The sequence below is a fragment of the Gastrolobium bilobum genome, unplaced genomic scaffold (genome assembly GCF_033153095.1).
Source record: "Gastrolobium bilobum isolate Gb01-03AN ecotype WA unplaced genomic scaffold, APGP_CSIRO_Gbil_v1 utg16462, whole genome shotgun sequence".
NCBI lineage: Eukaryota > Viridiplantae > Streptophyta > Magnoliopsida > Fabales > Fabaceae > Gastrolobium > Gastrolobium bilobum.
The window spans coordinates 202,352-226,647 of NW_026896883.1; the positions used below are offsets into that span (position 1 = coordinate 202,352).

At 34.2% G+C, this 24,296-nt stretch overlaps 3 protein-coding genes across 3 annotated transcripts; 1 reads left to right on the forward strand and 2 right to left on the reverse strand.

Annotated features, from left to right (window-relative positions):
• Positions 1–10,593, forward strand: LOC133302615 (thiosulfate/3-mercaptopyruvate sulfurtransferase 2-like). Its single transcript, XM_061502424.1, has 12 exons — positions 1–242; positions 1,767–1,955; positions 3,441–3,500; positions 3,634–3,696; positions 4,669–4,793; positions 4,906–5,068; positions 5,216–5,275; positions 6,265–6,323; positions 7,005–7,086; positions 8,693–8,756; positions 8,862–8,929; positions 10,239–10,593. Exons 1-12 carry the CDS (start codon positions 135–137, stop codon positions 10,335–10,337), a joined length of 1,140 nt encoding a protein of 379 aa, XP_061358408.1. The 5' UTR covers positions 1–134; the 3' UTR covers positions 10,338–10,593.
• Positions 10,594–11,386: 793 nt separating this feature from the next.
• Positions 11,387–13,057, reverse strand: LOC133302622 (transcription factor bHLH52-like). Its single transcript, XM_061502430.1, has 2 exons — positions 12,338–13,057; positions 11,387–11,602 (listed from the first exon to the last, which is right to left on the reverse strand). The coding sequence occupies exons 1-2, from the start codon at positions 13,055–13,057 to the stop codon at positions 11,387–11,389; spliced, it is 936 nt and encodes a 311-aa protein (XP_061358414.1).
• Positions 13,058–15,288: 2,231 nt separating this feature from the next.
• LOC133302623 (uncharacterized) lies at positions 15,289–23,126 on the reverse strand. Its single transcript, XM_061502431.1, has 12 exons — positions 22,845–23,126; positions 22,689–22,761; positions 22,479–22,557; positions 22,338–22,392; positions 22,001–22,183; positions 21,848–21,928; positions 19,417–19,672; positions 19,275–19,338; positions 17,845–18,037; positions 17,518–17,591; positions 15,958–16,113; positions 15,289–15,445 (listed from the first exon to the last, which is right to left on the reverse strand). Exons 1-12 carry the CDS (start codon positions 23,124–23,126, stop codon positions 15,322–15,324), a joined length of 1,620 nt encoding a protein of 539 aa, XP_061358415.1. The 3' UTR covers positions 15,289–15,321.
• Between the last annotated feature and the right edge of the window lie 1,170 nt (positions 23,127–24,296).

Consider the following 24,296-nt stretch of genomic DNA (forward strand, 5'->3'; position numbering starts at 1 on the left):
GCCACAAAGAGGTTAAGGCATCACACACTAGACCCCAATTAAGTGGTGTTTTTGCTGTGTTTTTATCTTTGTCGTTGTCGCATCCTTTGACTCTTTGATGTAATCGAGGCCACTCCTTATTTATATGGTTTTTGATGAAAATGGCTTCAACTTTTGTGAAAAAGATGCTGTTGGGTCATCGCTTGATTCAATCTTCCTCGCTCCTCACTCACCACCCACGAGTTCTCTCTTCTTTCTTTGGTGTAAGTGTCACCTTTTACGTGTGAAATTTCATCTGGGTATCTTTGCTTCTTCTTTTTTCAATTTGTGTTTTGGTTCGCTGTGTTTATATTTCCCTTACGAGACTGGACTTCTTGTGCCTATGCTTTTTTTTTTTCTTTTGGTGGGTATCTGGGTTATGGGCTTTTCTCGTTAAAGTTTTGATTTTTGAGTGTGGAAAGTGGGATATGTGTTGGTCCAGATTGTTTATTTTGTGTTCTAGGTTCTTGATCAGTTGATGATGTACTTGCATGACTTGCTTTTGTGACAATTTCCCATGGCATGTGTTTCACACAACTTCAGTTTTTTGTGTTTGGTGTTGAATTAAGTGTATCAAATAAAGTGCCATATACAAGTTCATCACACATTGGGTATGGATGATTGGGTGCTTTGCATGCTCCTTACCAGACAAAGGATATTGTTAATACAATTAACTGAAGTGAAACAACATCTGTGGAGACTAGTTCTAGTTTTTGTACTTGTGAAGTGGATGAAATGATAATACCAATTTGTCATCAGTGGGATTAAAGTATTAACTGTTGTAGGTTCACTTATGAGTTAGTAAAACCACTCCCCTTTAAACCCTGATTAGTGAGGGTAGGGGTGATGGTAATTCCTGTACGCAACTTTATCCTTGCATATTGGCAAAGATGTTTTTGGGATTCGAACCGTGACCTTTCAGTCATAAAGGAGCAACTTGACCATTGCTCTAGGCTCACCCTCTTGTTCAGTTATGAGTTAGTAATATTATGAAACCCCATTTTCTTGCATTGGTTTTAAGAGTTAAATAAAGTTATCAAATGCGGATTGCGGCATGTCGCGGCCAACCCTGAAAAATGCTATAGCAGTATAGCGGGTTGCGGTTGCGAAAATAGCGGAATAAATATATGACGGAAATAATAACAAAAAGAAACATTTTTAAAGGCAGAGATAGCAGAAGTGACAGAGAGAGACACAGATAGACACAAAAACCCTTAAAAAATTTCTGTTACACATTTAAATTTAGGACAAAATTGATATTTTGCCTTATGACAGCAATATGGCCGCGATTTGCAATCGCAATGGCCGCTGTTGCATTCCGATGCGGCGCGGAGCGGTTTCTTGCGGTGAGGCACCGCAACACCCATACGGCGCGGCTCGCGGCGCAATTAACTACTATGGAGTTAATCGTTGATAAATTGATATAAATTGTAGTTAGTCTCTGAGATATGGAATTGTGCAGTCATATATTTCTGTTAGACTGCAAAGCTCGGATCTTATGCTACTTTTATGTATGAAAATTTGATGGAAGCAATTGAAAATGTTTTCTATGCAATTTATCATGTAGAGAAATTTTCCTTTTGCAGTGGATACTCTTTAATTTGTTCCCTTATTTTACATAAAAAAAAATAATTTTGATGAAACTCGTTGATTATTTCTGCATTGTCTTATTGACCTCAAGCTGCCCTTTGATTTTTGCTTGTTCTTTTGGCCAAGATCTTATTGTATAATTTCTCTTCTATGTGCAGAAGCGGCTGTTTTGTATACGATCTGTCGCAGCCTATACGGCCCAAAATACCAGAACTGGTTGGGCTCCTTGCATGGCTTCTTCCATAGATGGTGGACGAGCTACATATTCAACGCAATCTGCATCTACGAATGAGCCAGTTGTTTCTGTGGATTGGCTTTATGATAACTTGAAGGATCCTGATATGAAGGTACTTGCCTAGTCGTCTTGCTGACCAGACGGTGCCGTTACATAGTTTTTATTCTTAGCATTTGTAATTTTGCTGCTGTTGCTCATTTTTTTTTTGGATACATTTATTAATTTATTTTGGCTCTGAACATTCCACATATGTTGAAAATTATATGATCAATTTCTGATTGCAATATCCTTTACATTAATGAAAACTTAGAAGCTGAGAATTACACAAAAAACTTCCAATGGAAGTGTTAGGTATAGTAATTAGATCAGATTTGGGAAAATGAAATTCCTGTTGATCTATATTGACTGAACTCGGTTATTGTTGTGCCGATCTGTCACGATCCCCTTCACAACATTTATTACCTCACTATGTATATGATTAAAGAGGGCAAGCCTTGGAGCAGCGGAAACGTTGTTCCTTTGTGACCGAAAGGTCACGGGTTTGTGTCTATGGAACAACTTCTTTTTGCAAAAATTCTAGGGTAAGATTGCGTGCAATCAACCCTCACATCTACCTTCACAAAGTTAGGGAGCCTTGTGCACTGTAGAGACTGCGAAATGTGTTTACAATAGAAGGGGGAAATTGAGAGATGTTGGCCCAATAGTACAGGAGGAGCCCGGCCCAATAATATTAGAGGGTTCAGTGCAGCATGAGGAGGACTCAAGAGATGACCCAAGACCTGATGTGGAAGGGAATGACGTGGAAAAGGATCTACAGGGTGGAGGTGATCACATTCAGCGCATGGAACGAAAGAATGAAGTTGGTTAGAAGTGAGCTAGAGTGCTAACGGTTGAGAGGCAAAATGTGTTGGGATTTATAGTGGGGAAGGCAGTGTGGAAAAGGGTAGGATAGGATGTATGTAATGAACCAATTGGAGGGAAATTGAGGATCCAGTGGTGGACCTCAGGGGAGTCTTGGGCAGAGTCGGTGATTCGTTTGTTACAGAGTGTCATTTTAATTTCTTCTTTCATTTTCTGGTTGTAAGGAGTAAGGAGCACTGGTCCAATATTTCAGAAAATCTATATAAAAACGTTCCTTCAATTTTTCTGTTCCATCATGCACCGAGGGTTTTCCCTTTTATGTATATGATTTAACTCATACTCCTTTCTTTTCATCCCCAACTTGGTAATTAAAGATCTGGACTTTTGTGCAATCACCATATATCAGTTTTGAGAATCTCATTATTTCATCAGTATTTGTTATTTTCTATATGAATGGCATCTAGTAAAATTAGCAAAGACAGAACTTCCTGCCACTTTGTGCCCCCATCTCGTAGGTTTGTGATTCTCAAACTCTTGTTTGGTGATTATAAAGCCGTCTAGGAGCCATATGGTTTAGCTGCTGTAATTAGCATAAATTGAATATCTTTTATTTCTACTTATTTAAAACTCCTATTAGACGTGCATGATCTGAATAGTACACCTTCATATACCTTATTTGCTATTGAATTAGAATATCCATTTAAATACCAACACTTATCTTGTCTATTCTATTAAGGTGCTGGATGCATCCTGGTATATGCCAGATGAGCAGAGGAATCCAATTCAAGAATATCAGGTATCAACATTTTCCTGTTATATGTATGATATATGGCCTCACTTGAATATGCTCTCTTTATGTACTTAGTTTTATGATTTTAATTTTTTCTGTAAATTTTTCCATTAATATTTGTCTAACACCATATGCACAGGTTGCTCATATTCCTGGGGCCCTTTTCTTTGATGTAGATGGAATAGCAGATCAAACTACAAATGTGAGCTGATCTCTCTTCATTTTAGTCATTTTGACTTTTTTCTTATTTATACCTTTATGTTGAAGCTGTTCTTATGTCAGAATCTTGTCTTTATATCTACTATCTAGTCCATAATCTTCTGATCTGGCACTACTATATTATAAATAAAAGAAAGCTAATTAAATGAAACAAATACTCAGTTATTCATTCACCTTGCTGGCATGGCAGTACAAAAGGGTATTTTACAATTCAAAGGAGTCCTTAGAAGAATGATGGCTGATGTTTCTTCTTCATATTGATACTACTTCATTATTTGTATATTTGGAACTCTTTCTTCACTGGTTATAACATAGTTGTAAAAATAGTACAATTCACGATTCTGATGGAATGGAATTATTCGGTATGATTTATGACTCAAATGATACAAATCAGAGAGCTAATCGAACTGTTCATACGATTTGTGACACAAACGATACAGATCAGAGAGCTAATTCAATGGTGGTTGGAATCAGTTCAAGAATTCCAAAACTGTGCGATACGGTTCGGAATCCATGAATCATGGTGTTTTGCTGATTCAAGATCCTATTGTTTTTGCTGGAATGAGTGGGTCAGAGTCAGGTCAAGGATGACCTGGCGTGATCTGAAGTGAAAAGGTACTGAACTTAAAAGAAAAGGACAGATAGGCAAAATGCACCATTCTGCTTTAGTGGATGAGAAGAAAACCTATTTCTGCCAAGTTACCCTCTGTGTGTGAGATCAGAGAAGAGAAACAAATTTGAATTTATTTTTGGGTTAGAATATTTGGGTTATCCATGTGTTTGGAGTCATGTTATGTGAGTAGTCTTATTAGTTATGTGATTATTTTATAGATTGTTCTTGGTTGGAAGTGCTTTTGTTCTTGTTAACTGTGTTTGGTATATCTCTTGTCTTTCAATGTTATTCGTTTTCCCATTATAGCCAATATGTAAAAGCTGACTTGTATTCGTTGATCAGTTGCCACATATGTTGCCTTCAGAGGAAGCTTTTGCTGCTGCTGTTTCTGCTCTTGGCATACAGAATAAAAATGACTTGGTTGTTTATGATGGCAAAGGAATATTTAGTGCAGCTCGAGTTTGGTGGTAAGCCATGGTGTTGTGTAAAAACAGTATATATAATAAATGCATTGTGGAATCTTAGATTTTGCTATTAAGTTTAACTAATACCTCTTTCCTTTCTCCACTGATTAAAAAGGATGTTCCGAGTGTTTGGGCATGACAGAATTTGGGTATTAGATGGTGGCCTGCCAAGATGGCGTGCATCTGGTTATGATGTTGAATCTAGTGCTTCGGGTGATTCTATTCTAAAAGCCAGTGCAGCAAGTGAGGCAATAGAGAAAGTATATCAGGGACAAGCAGTGAGTTTGAAATCTGTCCATGTATTTTAATATGTTTTCTTTTATCTTTTCAGTTCCTTTACAGCTACTTGGATGAAATGTCTTGAATTTGACATTTGTATTTTGTTTTAATGCATTGCTTCTGTCATATACATTTTTTGTTGCCAGGTTGGCCCAATCACATTTCAGACTAAATTTCAGCCACATCTTGTTTGGACCCTTGATCAGGTTGGTTGTATTATTGTTAGTGCCATTTCAAATGCGAATTCTGAGTATGCATGTCTTAATTGCTGAAAGAAGTAAATGTATAATGACAGGAGAAGTTCCATTTTAGAAACGGGGTTGTTGATTCTGCTAGAACCTCTTAAACAATTGGTTATATTACATAGGCAATATTGGCGATTGCAGAAATTTTAAAAGGTTTATTGATATAGAACCCAAAATTAGTAACGTCAAGAATGTTGGTAGGTTTGAAGTAGCAGCTGCAGAGCCAGACCTTTGAGTAGCTTGAAGTTCTGAACCCAATTTTATAACGGACCAATTTTCTTGCTTTTGTGCCATTGCATTCTTCTAACGTTTAAATCACTATTGTTTGGTAGTGTTGTATGTCACCATGTTATCAATAATTGAGTGTAAAAAACATGACCTCTGACAATTTAAAGAAACAATAAAAGTAGTGACAAGATCATATGGACCCATTCAATTTTTTATTTGTAAGAAATATATCCTTTACAAGTCAATCATGATATATCTGGTAAAGCTCTATATGAATCCTGGTGTTTATTATGGCCAAAGTTTTAGTACATAACTACATATACTTTGATAACAACCTTTTTTTGGCACAACATAGAAAAACTTTATTGGGCTGTTTATGGAACCGAGCTCTGTAAATATCAAAGAAGTTTGATATGATCATAAGTTTGACACATTGGTGTGATAATATAGATTAAATTGAAACTTTGTAACTGCAGATGAATTTACTTGAGAGCTCCCCAACTCATGTAGTAAATTACATCATTAGAGAAGATGAACAAATTTATGAAATAAGGTTCCTGGGATTGTTTGGCAATATTGTAGTCTCATGAAATGCTTGGTCTATTAAATATCAAAATTGACAGGAACTAGAAGAAGTATCATATCTAACTCAGACACCTGTAAATATATTATAAGTTAAATGTTCCATTTTTTGTTTTCTTTTTGTTTCTTTCTCCTTTCAGATAAAGAGAAACGTAGAGGAAAAAAGTCACCAACACATAGATGCCCGATCAAAGCCCAGGTGATTTATATTCCCACTTAATTGTTTTTGTTCTCACATCATCTCTTGATTTGCATGTAAGTTGTGAAAACTATACCTTGACTGTAAAGCGCTCAAAAGCTTAAGTTTTTTCGGTGAAATTAGTTGTCTTACATTAACATTTTGTATATATAGATTTGACATATGAGCAGTTAATTGTAAGCATTTAACTTACTTTTTTGGTAGCTATTGTCTATCTTGAGCAACAATCATTTATCCTGTACTATGAAGAAAAGTTGTTCGACATTTATAGGCAAAATTATTTAAGAAATAAAGAATTGGCTGGATTTTCATAAATTGCAGCCCCCTGTTCTTTTTCTTTTTCCTCCTGACTTTAAAATCTTGACGCAACTGCTGAAGAAGGGAAATGATTTTGGGATATACTGTAAGTTTGAAACCTGCCAATTGGAAGCTCGTTGTAATGCGCATGCCTTTTTTTCATTTTAAAAAATGAAACATAAATGATGGCAGAGAGCAATTTGTCACTGTGGATCACAGACCAAGGGCAAGTTCAATGTCTCCTGAAATTGGTCACTAGTTAACTTTGAATAATGGCAAAAAAAAAAAAAAAGGCTTTGGTGATTGTTTCTGTGCTGGCTGCGTCTCTTCATTTTGTTTTTAATGTGTGATTCTTGGATTTATGGAGAATTTTTCATTTGGCAGGTTTGATGGAGCTGCTCCCGAGCCTCGAAAGGGAATCAGAAGTGGTCATGTACCCGGCAGCAAATGCATTCCTTTTCCCCAGGTACAGAGCATATATGGTCATGTCTATTTTGTTATGATTACCCAGAGAAGCAAATTAGATTTCCTACTACTGGCACTGTCTTTTGCTAGCTAGTTCCAGGTTTATGCTTTTAAGTATTGTCTCTTAGGCCTGTTTGGCACATCTATTTTTTAAGCTAAAAGCTACTTTTAAGTTGAAGTTAAAAAAAAAGAGCTTAAAAAATAAAACTAAAAGCTGTTTGGTGATTATACAAAGCTGTTCTGACGGTTTTGAAGAAGAGAAGATGAAATAATTTGTTATTAGGATGGATTATCAGGGTAAAGAGTAAATTTGGTAAATACAAATTTAAAATGAGGCTGAAACTTAAAAATAAATATGAGAACATTAAAAAGTTAGTATATATCTTAAAAAAAGCTCTTCTTCGAAGCTTTTAGCTTTTGCTTTTTCTATTCATTAATCATTATAATAAAAATTTGTTTTTATAATAAAAGCTTTTGTAAAAACATGTTTGGCTAAGCTTCTACTTATAAAAAGAAGAGAAGCTAAAAATAAGACTTTCCACACGGGCACTTCTTTTGGCTTTGGCTTCTTAAATTTAATCTTTTGATATTGTTTTCTCCATGGAGATATCATCCTTTAATCTTTTCTACTTGTTTTGATATCTGCAAGTGTTTACTGTTCAGTATTGGTTTGAATTAAAATACTCCAGGATACTGCTAAAGCTTGGTCTTGTTGGAGTATTGGCACATTTAATGATTTGATGTGACTTATATATATATATATATATATATATATGGGGCAGGATATTCTTACACCGGTGTAAGAGTTAGAAGTCTTACACTCAATCTTGACCATTGATCCACTTGTATCAAATGGCTCACATTACTAAAAAATTTGAGCCCTTAGATATAAGTTGGATTAACGGACAAGATTGAGAGTGTAACTTACACTGGTGTAAAATGATCCTGACCCTATATATATATATATATATATATATATATATATATAGATATATATAAAATCATTAATGTAACGTCATCCAATAGCTTAAGTTTTTGGGTTGAATTAGTTCTTTACATAGTATCAGAGCCTCGGTGTACCGGGTTCGATCCTCACCGCCCCCCACTTTCTTTCTAGTGGAATTTCTTTCTTCGCATAGGTAGGTGGGCCTGTGCATCGTTCACCCTTCAAGCCCAGTAGGCTCTCGTGTGAGGGGGCGTGTTGAGATATATATAAAATCATTAATGTAGCCTCACCCAATAGCTTAAGCTTTTGGGTTGAATTGGTTCTTGACATGGTATCAGAGCCTCGGTATACCGGGTTCGATCCTTACCACCCCTCCACTTTCTTTCTAGTGGAATTTCTTTCTTCGCATAGGTAGGTGGGCCTATGCATTGTCCACCCTTCAAGCCCAGTGGGCTTTCGTGTGAAGGGGCGTGTTGAGATATATAAAATCATTAATGTATCCTCATCCAATAGCTTAAGCTTTTGGGTTGAATTTGTTCTTTAAACAATATATATATATATATATTTATATATATATATATATATATATATATATAAAATATGTATATACATATATATTTGTCACAACTATTTTATCAATACCAAATGCCTTTACATGCAGGTGTTAGATGGTGCACAGACATTGTTACCAGCAGTTGAGCTTAAGAAGCGATTTGATCAAGAAGGTGTGAACATCTTGTGATGGATATATATAATGGTGAAATCAGTTGCAATTATTTGTTCTTGTTACTTGTAATGTCATACATTCTTACATTTCTATTGATCTGCAGGTATCTCTTTGGAAAGCCCAGTTGTGACTTCATGTGGAACTGGTGTAACTGCTTGCATTCTTGCATTGGTATATCTCTTTCTCTCACTCTCTAATTTGGATGAATCTAATGATATTTGTAGCTTTGGGAAAAGGAAGTGGGTAAAGCTACTTCCTTTGTGGATCTAATCATACCTATTTCTTGATACACCCGAGCTGACTGACTTGGATTGGGCTTTTCTATATTTTAGGGCTTTTCAATAATTGTTAGTTATTTACCCTTTTCTTATTCTGTTTTGTCTATTTAAGGTTTAGAGAACCCTATTGTTATTAGGTTGTTTTTTGGTTAATAAAATTAAGAAAAGAGAAATAGTGTTTTCTCGCACTTCTTGTGTTCGTTCTTCTTTCTGTTTAGCGGATTGGTTAGCCAATTGGTTACTGCTTCTCATTATTTCCCTAATGGGATAAAAAGGAAAGAAATTGCTTGGGGGTATTCACTAGTTGATACTTTCCTTTGCTTCCATTTTTCATTTACCAAGGAAGGACAACTGGAGAAATGGTCAAAGTGGTAGGAGGGATTTTTCTTTACTGAGGAGAAATATGGAACTTTATTTAATTAAGAAAAGAAACAGTACAAGTTATAAGAGCAAAGGTTTATCCCGGCTTTGGAAGATCTCTCTTAGGAGTATATCTTTGGTATTACGGGAGTAGATACTTTTTTACTAAAAATAGGAAAAAGTGGAACTCAGATGTCATTGACCATGAAAGGATGAATATGTAAAGTCAGTTGTATTTTTTTTTTTTTCCAATTTTAGTAAACGATTTACCGAGTCTTTAATACTACTAAGATATTTTCCTCTCCAAGTCCCTGCAGATGCAGAAAAACAGAAAAGACTACAAACTTAAGTACTAAAGACGTTATCCCCTTCTATTTCTAGATACAATATAGACTCACACATTCTCTCTTATCTAACTACTCCTAATCATCCTTAATGATAATAACTGCCTAATCAGTAACTGTCTTAATTGTTTTTTTGGTTTTGTCCTGACGCTGTAAAAATATTTATAATGCTGAATTGGTGTTGGCCTTGAAGCCTGAGTGATTAGTGTTTTTGTTTTCATTTTTTATTTTTGTTTTATTTTCTTTGTAATTCAAAGAGCAGTTGTCCAGCACACTTCACCACATAATATTCTCTATAAATTGTTATTGTAAAATATTGTTACCATAGTTCAGTCATTATTAGGAAAATAATTTTTTTTGTTAGTTCTATATATCATAATGAACCCCATGTACAGTATTATTCAGAAATAATATTCAGTATTTTCCTATTCATGATGTAACTTTTCCAATTCCCATCTTTCATCCCTCTTTACATTTGATAATAACATCCATTTTCAGGGTCTTCATCGACTTGGAAAGTCTGATGTTCCAGTTTATGATGGATCTTGGACTGAATGGGGAGCACAATCTGATACCCCTGTTGAAACTTCTTCATAAAAGGGGACAATACAGCTAGATAGATTATCATGGCACCAAAAAAGTATCTGCAAGAGAAGGGGCTGTGTCTAGTTGTATAACATTTTGAGTACAACTGAGTCTTCTCTGCTTCATTACTTTTTCTTGTTTTGGTTTAATTGTGATTGAATTGCTATTGTGTTCTATGTCAAATATTAATAACATTAAATCCTGTCATATGGAGCTTAGAAAAATAATGGTAGGATTGTTCAATAATACAAGATAGAAGTGGAATTTCTTGGGTACTAACATGAGGTAGTGGTTTTCATTTTGTGTCATGCATAAAAATTTAGTAATCATAAAAGGCAAATCTAACATTAGACTGCACTCCTGCACTTATTCTTTAAGACCTTAAATAATAAGGGTAAGATAGATTTGCATGTAGTTAACATGCCTCAGTGAAATTTTTTCAATATGTAACATAATTTCTTTGTTCTTCCTATTTTTGGTTTGGCATTCTTTTTATCTACTACACAAGCTTGTACGTATGGTTTATGTTTATGGGGAAAGGATATACTTATCACCAAAAAAGTTTACTACTTTTACAACTAACCTAATCACCATTGCTTTTCGTCAATTTAACAGTTATAATTTATTGAAAATTATTAGTTGCATTTAATAATTAATTATTAATTCTCAATAAATTATAACTGTTAGATTGATAGAAATCAACGGTGATTATGTTGGTTGTAAATGTGATTGTAAATGTGATAAAAATTTTTGGTGGTAAGTATATCCTGTCCCTGGTTTGGTTTATGATATAAAAAAGATGAAAAATAAATTGTAATATATTATTAGTTAAGTATAATGTTGTTGTTGTTATTATTATTATTATTATTTGCTAGGTAATGAAAGGATCAAGAAACAAGAAAAATTAGTTCTTCGTTCGTGCAAAATGAAAGGCTCACAAGAAGAAAGCAATATTTACGGAATTACATCAACAAAAAAATAAAAAAAATAAGAAAAACCAAGAGCAAGTAGTACAAGGAAACTGTGCAGACAACAACAGCTCATGAGGACATTATAAATATTTATTCTTGCTTTGGTTTCTTCTCAATGTCTGTCTCAATCAACTGTTTAAGATCTTTAAGGATGGAAGGTCTTGATTGAACATCATTATGATTTGTCAATGTGGTCACTAACTCTTTGGGAACAAAGCACATTTCCTCTGAATACAGCTTCTCTTGAACAAATGGAGAAACAACCATTGTGTGTAGCTCTTCACTTGGAGGACCCTTCTTATCTTCCTGCAACAATTATCAAAATAAAAACTAACAAATTAAGAAGGAAAATTCAAAGCATTAATTTGATTATTTCTAGTTACACTTACCAACTTCATTCTATGGTTGGCAATGTGACCATTTTTTATTCTCCCAAATGCTGCCTAATATAATATAGAAACTAATTTTATAATCCAAAAAAAGAAAGAAACTAAAAGCAAGGACTATTCCCAAAAAAATCCACGTCCATACACTGCTTTTTTTTTTTTTTTTTAATATATAATCGTTGTTCCGAAATTATCTGATATGATAACCGTTATCTTATAACTGTTTCCTTCAATCTCTCTCTCACACAAACAATTTACATTTTTTCTAGAATTAAAAAAAAGAAGCAGGAATAGCAATCTATGTGTTTGAGCAAAGAGAAAGACTCAAAATTCATACAAGCATACAACATACGGTCATAAATTACATATAACTAACCAACTATGCAAATAGCAATTTCAATTTTCGTATTCATGAGGACACATAGTAATGAGCAAACACAAAACAACATAATCTAATTAATTCTAGTAATGTCTTCACACAAATGACCTCAAATGGACAATGAGCAAACACATTTGAGTACTAGTTAAACCACATTCAAGTAGCATCACATTTTAAAAAATAAAATAAAAACATTCAAAGGAAAAAAACAAAAACATGAAAATAAACATTATTAATTATTTACTAGCTATGATGATTAAGAAAGTGGTAAGAAACAGTTACATTGAGTGTCTTCATAAGTTCAAGCATTCCAACTTGTGCTTGAAGGTACTTGACATACTTTGCAGCTGCATGCAACATCTCAGCAGTGTTCATCTTAGGTCCACCAGGAACCAATTTTCCAAGCTCTTGGGTTTTCTCAGTGATCTTTCTCCTCCTTTCTCTTGCAGCTATGCTCTGTGCAGAGATGGTTCTCTCATTAGTTTTCTTCTCACACTGAAAATCAGCACTTCCCACACAAGTAGTACCTTGTGGAAGTTCTGGAACCTTAAACTCTGGCACTGCATAGAAGAGTTCTTGCAGTTCCTCTTCTTGCAAGGAACAAGGATAATTAGGCACAAAGAAATTGGATGGTATAATAAGCTCTTGCGATGAAGGGTCAACAAGCTCTTGTTCCTCATGCAAGCACTTTTGGCGTTTTGGACATGGAAAGTTGTAATCTTCAGTGAGTGAAATGAAAGGGTCATAAGAAGAAGGACAAGAAAGGAGTTGTTGAGGAGGGTAAAACTCTGGTATAGAAAAAAGGGTTGGATCAAAATAAGGATCAAAAAGGGTATTTGAAAGGAAGAGGCTTTCATCTGAGTAGTTAAAGATGTTGTGGTTATGGTTATTGTAGTAGTTATCTAGTGCTAGTTCTGGTGTTGGTTCATGGAAGGTGTTGATTTCTGAGTTTGGAGTTTGAAGAGTGTCCCAGTTGAAGTAAGTGCCGAGTGCCATTATGGTATAGCAAAAACAGAACCTGCAACAAGAAAAAGAAGTTGAATTTAGTGGAAACCGAACCAACATAACATATATAGTATCATACATTACTATTCTATACACGCATGCCTATATAGTTCAATGCTTAAAGCTTAAGTGCATAGATGCATGCAGATAAGAAACAATGGCATGTAATAGAATATCTTAGAGACCTGAGAGAGATAAAGAGAGTGTGCAAGAAGAAGCTGAAGATATGTTGTTGTTGTTTTTGTAGATTTGAGAGTGAGAGAAGCAAAATACTTTGGAAGACTTTTTATTGAGAAAAAACAAAACAGCTATGAAAAAATACATAAACTGACTTTATCCTCGTTGCCTCATGCTAGTTTGTGGGTTCAGATAATTTAGGGGAGGTTGTAGGCAGTTACACAGAATGTGGATTTTTCTTTTTCTTTTTTTCTTTTTTCCCTCTCACTTGAGTCACTGGACTATTAATTAATCGGAAGATTTTCTTCTTCTTCTTAAGAGACAGAAAATGAACCAAAATAAAATAAAATAAAGAGGTTGGAAGTCTTTTGTGACACTTTTATAGGGGTTGTGTTTTGCTTCTTAATTATACTGCTTTAAGATTTTAAATTTTTTGTTTACTTGGGTACGTGGCTTTAGTTTATGTCATGAATACAAATTTTGTAATCATAAAATATATGAAGTTTTGTTTATGTAATCATACAAATTATACGGCAAGACAGTTTTGTTTGAAGTTGACTTGGCTTAGTTAAAACTTTTCAACGCAAGGGTCACGATCAATTTATACTAATGTAAGTTATACTCTTAATCTTATTTGTTAATCTTAATTATATCTAAGGGCTCAAATTTTATAGTAATGTGAGCCATTGGATACAAGTGGATCAATGATCAAAATTAAGTGTAAGACTTCTAACTCTTACACCGGTATAAGAATATCCTGCCCCTATAATATAAACTTCTTTTTTCTTTTTTTGGTTTTGCTTTCTTTGTACCGTAGAACTGAGTGTTCATATCCACGAAAGTTTTTGGTTACATTTATGGCCAAATTTTGAAGGTAACTAACTTATTTGTAAAAAAGTCATTGAAATAATGAAGAAAGTAATAGGTACAATTTACTCAGATTGTAATGTTTATTTAATGGGAATTGTAGAACTGCAAAGGAATTTATTCCTGCATATGATTCACGTGTTATGGGTTTTTGGTGCAAGAATGTGATTAATTCCAATGGAGTTAAATTGAAAATATATTGTTTGCTACGTTGAAGGATCATGGGAAGATTTAACCATTTGATTAAAAGAAATTCAAGAAACAAAAAAAATGGTTCTCCATTCATGCAAAATGTAACTATAAATTGAATCCAAGTCTCACGAGAAGATGGAAATATTTACGGAATAACATAAAAGAAATCGAAAAGAAAGTAGCACAAAAATTTTATGTAATGAAAAGAATAAAGTAAAAATGGGGAATATTCTTCTACCAAAAAAAAAAAAAAATGGGGAATATTCACCAAAAAGAAAAAAATAAACCCCCACTTGAAAGTTCCATGCGAAGCAGTTACATAACTAACTCATTAATTTTTTATTTTTTTATTTTTTAATAACTTGTTCCGAAAGTCTCTCTTATGTTGACCATGTCCTCATGTTTCCTTAAATCTCTCTCTTTCTCTCTCATAAATCATTCTAAATTTTTCTAAAAATTTGTAATTTTTTTCTAATAATAAAAAAGGCAGGAATGGCAATAAGCAAAGAGAAAAACACTCCAATCTATACGACAGTTTCTCGTAAATTACATATAACTAATCTAAATAGCTCCTTATTGATGTGATGTATAACTATTATTTATTTTGTCAAAAAAAGAGTAGGACTTCCTATCCATCAGTTTATAATGGGAAAATGAAGAAAGTAACACGTACAATTTGAAATATAATTTACGTAACTCTAAAAGATAACACCATTATATAATATATACAGTACAAATAAACAAGTTAGTTAAGTGGTATAGTATGTGTACACAACATTTTTCCAAATATTTAGGAGTCTCAAATCTTACTAGAGAAACAATGTTTCACAACAGGGATTTGGATAAAAATCACATCAACGTTGGTCTTAAGTAAGTTGAATTCCACATGACCCTTAAAAGGTTCCAATAGAGAGAGGTTGTAAGAATCATTTTGGTTGAAAAAAATTGACAAAAATGAATAGAATCTATTTTATAGGTATGCGAAACATTAACATTGTGTTGTAACAAGGTAGTTTACATTATCTTCGGAATAAGAAAATTGGTATTGGAGCACATGGCCGGTTTAACATTTGGAGCTTGCAACATATCCAATTCTCAACACACAATCTAGCAGCAAAAGTTTCAACAGCCTCCAATTCTTCCCTGGACAAAAAGATAAAACATTATTGGCTCTAAAAGCATATCATCATTAACATGCAAGTCCATGTTAAAAATGAGAATTATTTATAAGAAATTCCTCCATTTTAAGATAAGGAGGAGAAGAATTCAGTTATGGAGAGAGAGTTTCATTAAGAAATCTTAGTTAACAAACTATAGTTCCAGCCTAACCAAATATGTAACTAACTAACCTCTGGATTCCTAATGTATAGCCACTATAACTAATTAACTAACCCCTGGACTCATGTTTATTCCTTTGGGAATAACCCTCCATGTCCTACAAATACATTGTTAAAACTGAAATGTTCATGAAAACTATACTTTTTTCAAGAAAGTATAATGATCATATAAATCATGCAAAAATAAATCCATGTTGATGTGCTTAAGGCATCACTTCAAAAAGTCATGTATAATTCAAAACATTGATGGAAAATTAGAATATTTGGCAATACAAAGATGTATATTATTGACACAAGCTAGAAAGTCAGAAATATCACCGTCCACCAGGGTGCCCCACATAAACCACTATGCTGATAAGTCCTCCTGGTATTAGTATTCTCTTTGCAGCTTCCAATGCCAGTAATGTTGTTTCTGATCTTGTTATTATTTCTTTGTCACCCCCTGGAAGATAACCTAAGTTGAATGCAACAAGCCTAGAAGTATGCAGCACATTAAAATAGATCCCAGCCTTAAAAATTCAAGAAATTGCATCAATAGTGATATGTGTTTTTATAACAATAAATACATAAATGGAATCAATATTCAAGATTACAACAGATAATAATCTTTGGGATCAACATAACTATCCAAAATTACTCTTTTCCAGCTTCGCAATCAAGAATTCAAAAACATACAGCCAATAGTTTCTTTCATATTTCACGGAAACATAAAAGAAATTAATATAACTTAAAAAATCTTATGCTAGCTTATTCTTTTAAGAATGTTTTGGTATCTTGCAAGGTCCTTGCAATCCATGGAGCCAATAACAATGAAACAATCAATCAAGGGACAGGATCCGTTTACAAACTTTTTTGAATTTTTTTACAATTTACACTGTCTTCTCCCAGGAGAACATAGTGTAGTTTGTAAAAGTTTGTATTCTCCCGGGAGAATATAGTGTAGTTTGTAAGAGTTTATAAACAAAAAAGTTTGTAAATATAACCTGCCCCATCAATCAATAGTCAATAATAATATAAAGCCTATTTAGTTCCATCATTTAGACATATGCTCACTGATGTTCTCCAATAGAAAGAGTCACATCACATGCCTTTCCTTTTGATTTTTACCTTCTAAAACCATTCATCACTTCCTCTGTCCCAACTCTCCCCCATCAAGATTAGAAAGTCATTGTTGGCAGAGCTACTTCTCAACAATATTTAGTATAGCCATCTCCGCAAATCTTTTCCGGCCGTAAACTTAATTTTACTTTTTTTCTTTCAATTAGTGAGACTTTCATCAGTGAATGAAAATAAATGTATCTCCATTTATTTCATTTTATTTTTCTCTATCCTTCAATGCTGAAGCTTGGAATACTAAAAGCAACAAAAGTACATTAGTTGGGTTGGGTATGAGAAAATACCTGATCGAGTGAGATCATAATAGTTATTGCTGAAAAATTATAGATAAGATTTTATTTAAAATAGTATGGTACCTTAAATAATTTCTAACATTTGCAAAGAAACTGTTGACAACTTTGCATAGATGAAGCTCATTGCTTGACATAGCTTCATAAAGACCTAATCAAATGTAAGTTTACCAACCCCAAATCTATAAGCAGCCTTTAAAGCCTGACCATGCATGTAGAATGTCATGATGTGAAAATTTATATATGGGCCTTTCATGCAGATGAGACCAAGTGGGAATTAAGGCTGAAATTGTAGCATTTTTTTTTGAAAAAAAAAAAGGAGAGAGAGAGAGAGAGAGAGAGATTAATAGAAGACTGTAAAAGATTTCAGTGAGTACAATTAAATTAAACTATACCAGTTATTTATTACCATCAGCTTTTAAACACGAAATAGGAACAGAGGAATGATGTAAGTGAAGGGAAAGTGGGGTACCTAACCGAGGCAGTCCTTGGAACAACTTCCTCCATTTTACTATGGCAGAGATTGAAGATCTTGACAAGTTCTTTCTGCACAAATTTTGAAATAATTGTTGGTCACATAAACGCTCTTAATTTTTGTCAGACTAACCACACCAAAATTAAAATTCAAGTGCTAATACACACTACTGAAAAAGATATAGTAAAATTAAGACTCAATCATTTATGTTAAGATCGACCATTATCTGAATATATTTGTCTGTGGCTATATAACATAGACAACCATATATAATATTCTTCACCAATTCAAAGTTCAAACTCTTTACTCATTTATAGTCCTCACCTCATTTGAATCAAGTGATTCTTCCAGCAAGATTGAAGTCTTGTCCAAAGCATCTTTCTGAATGTCCAATGCATATACACAACCATTATGAGAATCATCAGCAACCAAATTGAGCATTGCTAAGGTGTCAAAACCATTGCCACAAGTGGCATCAATGACTGTGTCTCCTTTCTTGAGAACATGGTTCCATACCCTGGTAGGAACAAGAAATATAGCTCATATCAAGGACAAAATATGTGAACAATAACTAGTAGAAGTGACACAATATAAATCAGAGTTATAAACAGCAGGCATGACAAATAGAGCTCTGTAACAAACTTGGAATACATTCACTTTTAACTCAACTCAAGCTCCTTTATAAGCATGGCAGCTGACATATTATAACAGAAAGCCTCTAAAGATATAACAAGAGAATCTTGCAACAAATGATTACAAGTACTCAAAAAATTAAATTGCTCAGCATTCTGTGATAGAAATGCAGCATGAGATTAATGCCAAGTGCAACTCTAACATAAATAATCAATAGTACAACGTAATTTTCTAGAATCATATTCTCATAAAATATCTGCATATCTATATCTTAAGTTATATATATATATATATATATGGAGCATGTTATTCTTACATAGGTGTAAGAATAAGAAGTCTTACACCAAATCTTGGCCTTTGATTTGCTTGCATCCAATGGCTCACATATCTAATGAATTAGAGCGATTAGATACAAATAGGATCAACCGCCAAAATTAAGAGTGTAATTTACACCCGTATAAAACGATCCTGACCCTATCTATATGTGTGTGTGTGATCTATATAATTACTTATGAGACTACAATAGAGCTAAATGGACAGCGCGTACAAAAGTTTGAGACTTTAACTACCCCTTTACTAGAAGAAACAACAACAACACAAAATTGAATACTTAAAGGCAACATTAGTGCATTTTTGTAGAGAATCAATAAGCAAAACATTCAGCCAGTGAGGTTTAAGAACCTAATTCCTTGTAAAGAACCAATTCAACCCAAAACCAATTCAACCCAAAAGCTTAAGCTATTGAGTGAGGCTACATCAATGGTTTTAAATATCTCTACACGCCCCTTCACACGAAAGTCTACTGGGCTTGAAGGGTGGACAATACAAAGACCCACCTACTTGTGCAAAGAAAGAAATTTCACTAGAAAGAAAGTGGGGGTGGTGAGGATCGAAGCCGGTACATCGAGGCTCTGATACCATGTAAAGAACCAATTCAACCCTAAAACTTAAACTATTGAGTGAAACTACATCAATGGTTTTATATATCTTTACATTCCTGAACAACAACAACTGGTTTATCCCCTAATTACTAACCTGAAAAACAGAAATGCAAGCAGAAATTTCAAAACAGAAGCATTTCAAGATACAATATGAGAAACCAGTTCACTGAGTAAAAATACATGTGAGCAACTTCCGTTGCCTTCTTCTTCCCCAAGAGATAGCTCACCAAAGCATCTTCCAGTCCTGAAAAACATGGCAAGGACATTTGTAGAAGATTATGCATTTGGTTTCATTTCAGTGATAGATAAGGGAAATGGGTACCTGATAAGGGAGAATCTTTGGGGAAGGAGGAAGAAGAAGAAGATTGAAGGTTATTGGCAACAGAAGAAAACCCATTTTGCTCAATGGGTTTCACACAGCAGCAATAGAGATTTCTGGAGCTGTTGCACAGGGTGTGTCTTTGAGAAGGAACCAACAATAAGAGTCTCCGTGAAGAACATGTAAAAGAATTGTGAGTTACGAAAGAAGAGAAACAAAACCTCAGCGACAACATCAGCTTCTGACCCTTAATTTTTCCCTTGTCAAATGAATACAACCAACAGAAACTGTCTTAACTCTTACTGTTATCTTTGAAAGATGAAAATAAATGGGGACAATTTTTTTGTTTTTCAATTTTAATTTTTCCCAGTTTGATTGTTTAAGTGAAAAAGAAGGGTTTAATATATGATGTAACAGTAAATAAAATTATCTACTGTTAAAATTATTTTTTTCATATATATATATATATATATATATATATCAAATTATTTTTTTCATATATATATATATATATTTTTCATATGATTATATACAGGTTTTACATATTTTTATATCTCTATATAAGAGATAATTTTATCTCTTATAATATGAAAAATATTCTGTAAAAAAGAAAGATGAAAATTACCTATCCCTTGTTTAAGGTTAAAATAGAGTGGATTATGATATTGAAATTTTAATATTTTTTATTTTCTCACTCTTGTAATAGAAATATGGGACATATATGTAATTTCAAATGTTTACAATTTAAAAGAAAATTTTTCTTTCTTTATCCCCAATTTGAGAGGAAATTTTCAGTGAATTTTTTTTTAGTAGATAATTTTTATTGAATTTTTAAAATCATGGATGAAACACTTACGGCAAAAAAATTAAAATAATGCTTTTTAATTAAATAATTACGTATTTATTGCAGATTTGAGAATAATTACGGATCTACTGCACAATGTGATGCCGTTTTGGGCGTAATCTCACCCTAAGGGAAGACGCCCCAATGGGGCGTCACATGTGAGGCCCAAAACGGGCGTCTCATGTGCGCCCTATATATTCTCCCACCACTCTTACAACTCTTCACACCTCTTCTCTCACTCTTCATATCTCTTCTCTACCAAAATTCCTAACAACATAATCCTTCATCTTTAATTTAGTATTTGAATTTTATTTCTTATTCTATTTAAGAATGAGTTCAAATCCTAATTTTGTTCGTGTTGTGTTATATTACAATGGTAGGAAGGTAGAAGGTCGACGATGTGTCATGTTTGAAGGTGAAAAAAGGCCGACACGTATCCAACGCAACGCAACCATTGGCGAACTGCATCAGAGAATTCGGCAGAAGTTAAGTCTTCAAGGCAACCAATATATTACTCAGATCACAACAAGGTTATGGCAATGTGATAAATACATTAGTTTGCAAGTGGTTGACGATGAAGACATGGAGATGACAATGGAAGAATTTTTCAACCAGTCACGGACAGATTTTTTGGAGTTGTATGTCGACATCGCCGCAACGGATAATGTTCCATTACCAGTGAGGTCAGTTGATTTAAATTATCCCTGTCTTCCATCAACGTTTGTCGCTCATGCGTCTCAAGTTGGTAACATTTCTGAGGGAGATGAAAATGATCCGACTTGGGAAATGCACGACGAAGACGACGACGATGATGATGAAAACATCGCAATGGAAGAACGTCTTCTGGCGGAGGATGCTAGTGCTTCAGATGGAGACGAAGGTGGTGAGATGGGTGCGTCTCAAATCGCAGTCTACCATGAACCAGTGGTCGCGCAAATGCCGCAATTGCATGACGTTGTGTCTGCCCTATTAGGTAATCATCATCAAAGTAATTGATATAATTTGTATATACCTGATTTAATACCTGATTTAGGAAGTTTGTATTAATTTTTTTTAATTATTAGATGCAGGTGATGAAGCTGTTATTCCTTTTTGGCAAGGAATTCTGCATTATGCGTACATTGATTGGAGTTATCGGAGTGAACAAGAATCATGCACTGATGGTACGGTTTCAAGATCGGGTTCAATACAAGGTCTGTGGCAACTGGGTGACAAGTTATGTGTGAACCAAGAATTTGCAACAAAAAAAGATGTCCAAATGGCACTTAAGCACAACCTGATTATGGAGCATCAAGAAGCAATTGTAGTTGAGAGCACGCCTGCAAAGTTATCCATGAAATGTTGTGCGTATGATAAAGGTTGCTCGTGGCACATTAGGGCGATCAAACCAGTGTTTGGTGAAAAATGGAAGATTACAAGATGGGGTGGAGATCACAATTGTTTGAATGAACACATTTCCCAGGGACATAGATAGCTCGATGCGGACGTTATTGCGGATCTCGTTCTAGGTACGTATTTATTTTCAATGACATGTCAACGTTTACATACTGTTGTGTAATTAAATTCGTTCTATGTTATCGAGTTTGTGACCTTTTCTATGTTATAGTCTAAGCCGAAGCGAGGAAACTCCTCCATAGTCGTTGCATGATACAGCATCTCTAGACCGTCAATCTGTAAATAAAAATGTGTTAGCAACGTCAAATGTAAAATATGTATGTTTGCTAAAATCTATCATAAACTCACCATTCGTCCAATCTTTGTTGCCCTCCGAGAAATGTATCTTTTTCCCCTCGCTCTGTACCACTCCATGTACGCATGGTTAGGTGACATCAACCCTAGTAATGGAGGGGGAAGAACGATATGCTGCTCCCTGACCTGCCATCTTTCAATCCAAGGACGAAGCTTACGCCTCCAGTTCTCGTCAACCTTCCCCAGCAGAGTATGATCATGGATCCCTCTCAACTTCTTGCTCACATCCGGGATGGGATGATCCAGACCAAACTACCGCATGCACCTATCCGGTTGACATGCCTCTACAGTGTGGAAGTAAATCAGGGGTGTGACAGCAAGCCAAAGGTACTGCTGGTGTGGAGTCACGCCCGGCCACTGATAATCGATATATGTTGCCACACCACCTACACACAAAGTGAAAAATAATATATGGTCATAAAAAAAAACATGCATGATGAAATAACAACATACTAAGTATCCACAACCTTACCTCATCTCTACATAGTGTATCCATGGTTGCCCGATAATGGACAACCTCATGAGGTTTAAACTTTGCAACTGAATTAAACCTGTCATCAGAAACATACATGATCAATCTTGGTTCAAGCAATTATACAATTACTATACATGACAACTCATTAGAAAAATCGAATGAGTTTAATAAAGCATACTGGCATCCATAAGGTGATAGTCATCTGACCTTGCGTCATGTGGAAAGTATGGGTCTCTGGTCTCCACCTCTCAACCAGAGCACTAATTAATGGGGCATCGATCTGAAAAAAAATTATACAATTATCACGTGTTAACGAATGGTATTGAATAATTACATAAATACAAAACTCCGTAAATTGCATACCTGCATATGTCGCATCCGGGCAACATGGATAAATGCAGCCTGTGTGAGGTAGTCTGTGACCACCTCTGGAATAGCCCCAGTAGGTGGCCCCCCTGGTGGTTTCCCACGCCTGGTCTTCAGCCTCCTCACATGCTCTGTATTCCACACTCGTTGTGAAATATAGGCACGCTGCGTCCTCTTACGAAGGATGTCCCATCTATAAGGCCCCGGTATGATGTACATGCTAGGATCGGTAGGCTCTGCATCCGATGCAGAACCCGAAGATGATGATGAATAAGCCATGACCCTAAACTATATAATATAAAACAGCAATGAAATTAATCACATGTAACAACACATTTTATGTACAACTTAATTAAGCAATGCCCTAATTTCATATCAAAAATATTAAGCATAAACCCTACGATCTTACTAGAATCGAAATTAATTAAATTTTATTAATACGTACTACAATCATTTATTTGTAATTAAATAATAATCAAACATCGGACACAACTTAAATCATACTGACATAATACTTAACCGTAAGTCACTAATAACTCCATAAATATGTACTAATCATCACACCTAACTAACTACAAAATCATCAATGCACTCCCGCATTAATAATATCATACAAAATTTACGAAGTCACTGTCACTATTTTCTAAATCACTATCACAAAATAACATCATAAATATGTATTAATAATCATAACTACGTAACAAAAAAATTACTATATCATTACAACATTCATAGCATGGTACAAAATTTCTAAGTGACTATCCTAATGTTCTAAGTCTCTAATATACGATAAATCCTAACATGTTATCAAGGTAGCACTGTAATTTAAACGTATACATAGCAGGTATTATGAACTTACTTAAGTTGGCAGAGCTTCGCTACAAAAATTTTCGCATTCGGTCGGGAGCACAAACTGTGGTTAGAGAGAGGTGAGATAGTGAGAAGTGAAATGGTAAAAAGGGGTATATATAGGCCGCACATGTGACGCCCAAAACGGGCATCACATTGTGCAGTAGATCCGTAATTATTCCCAAATCTGCAATAAATGCATAATTATTTAATTAAAAAGCATTATTTTAATATTTTTGCCCACACTTACCCTTATGACGAAGTAGTATTTAATTTCATTCCGGGGGCTCGTACTCGAATTTTTCATTTAAGTAAAATTCTTATCATTTGAATTAATAATTATTGATGAAAACGGATTTTTTATAATATAATTTATACAATAAATTAATAAATAACTTACCCATAAATAGTTTTAACGTAAAATATTTGTTTAAAGAGAAAATATTTCATCCTTATATAAGAAGATTTTTTTCTTCTTGTAAAATGATCACCACCATCAAAATTTAGTAAATTCCATTAATTTTTTAACAATAAATTATTGTTCAAGGAAAATTTTATTTGTAATTTTTTGTTCAAAAATGTAAAAGAAAATTTTCTTGT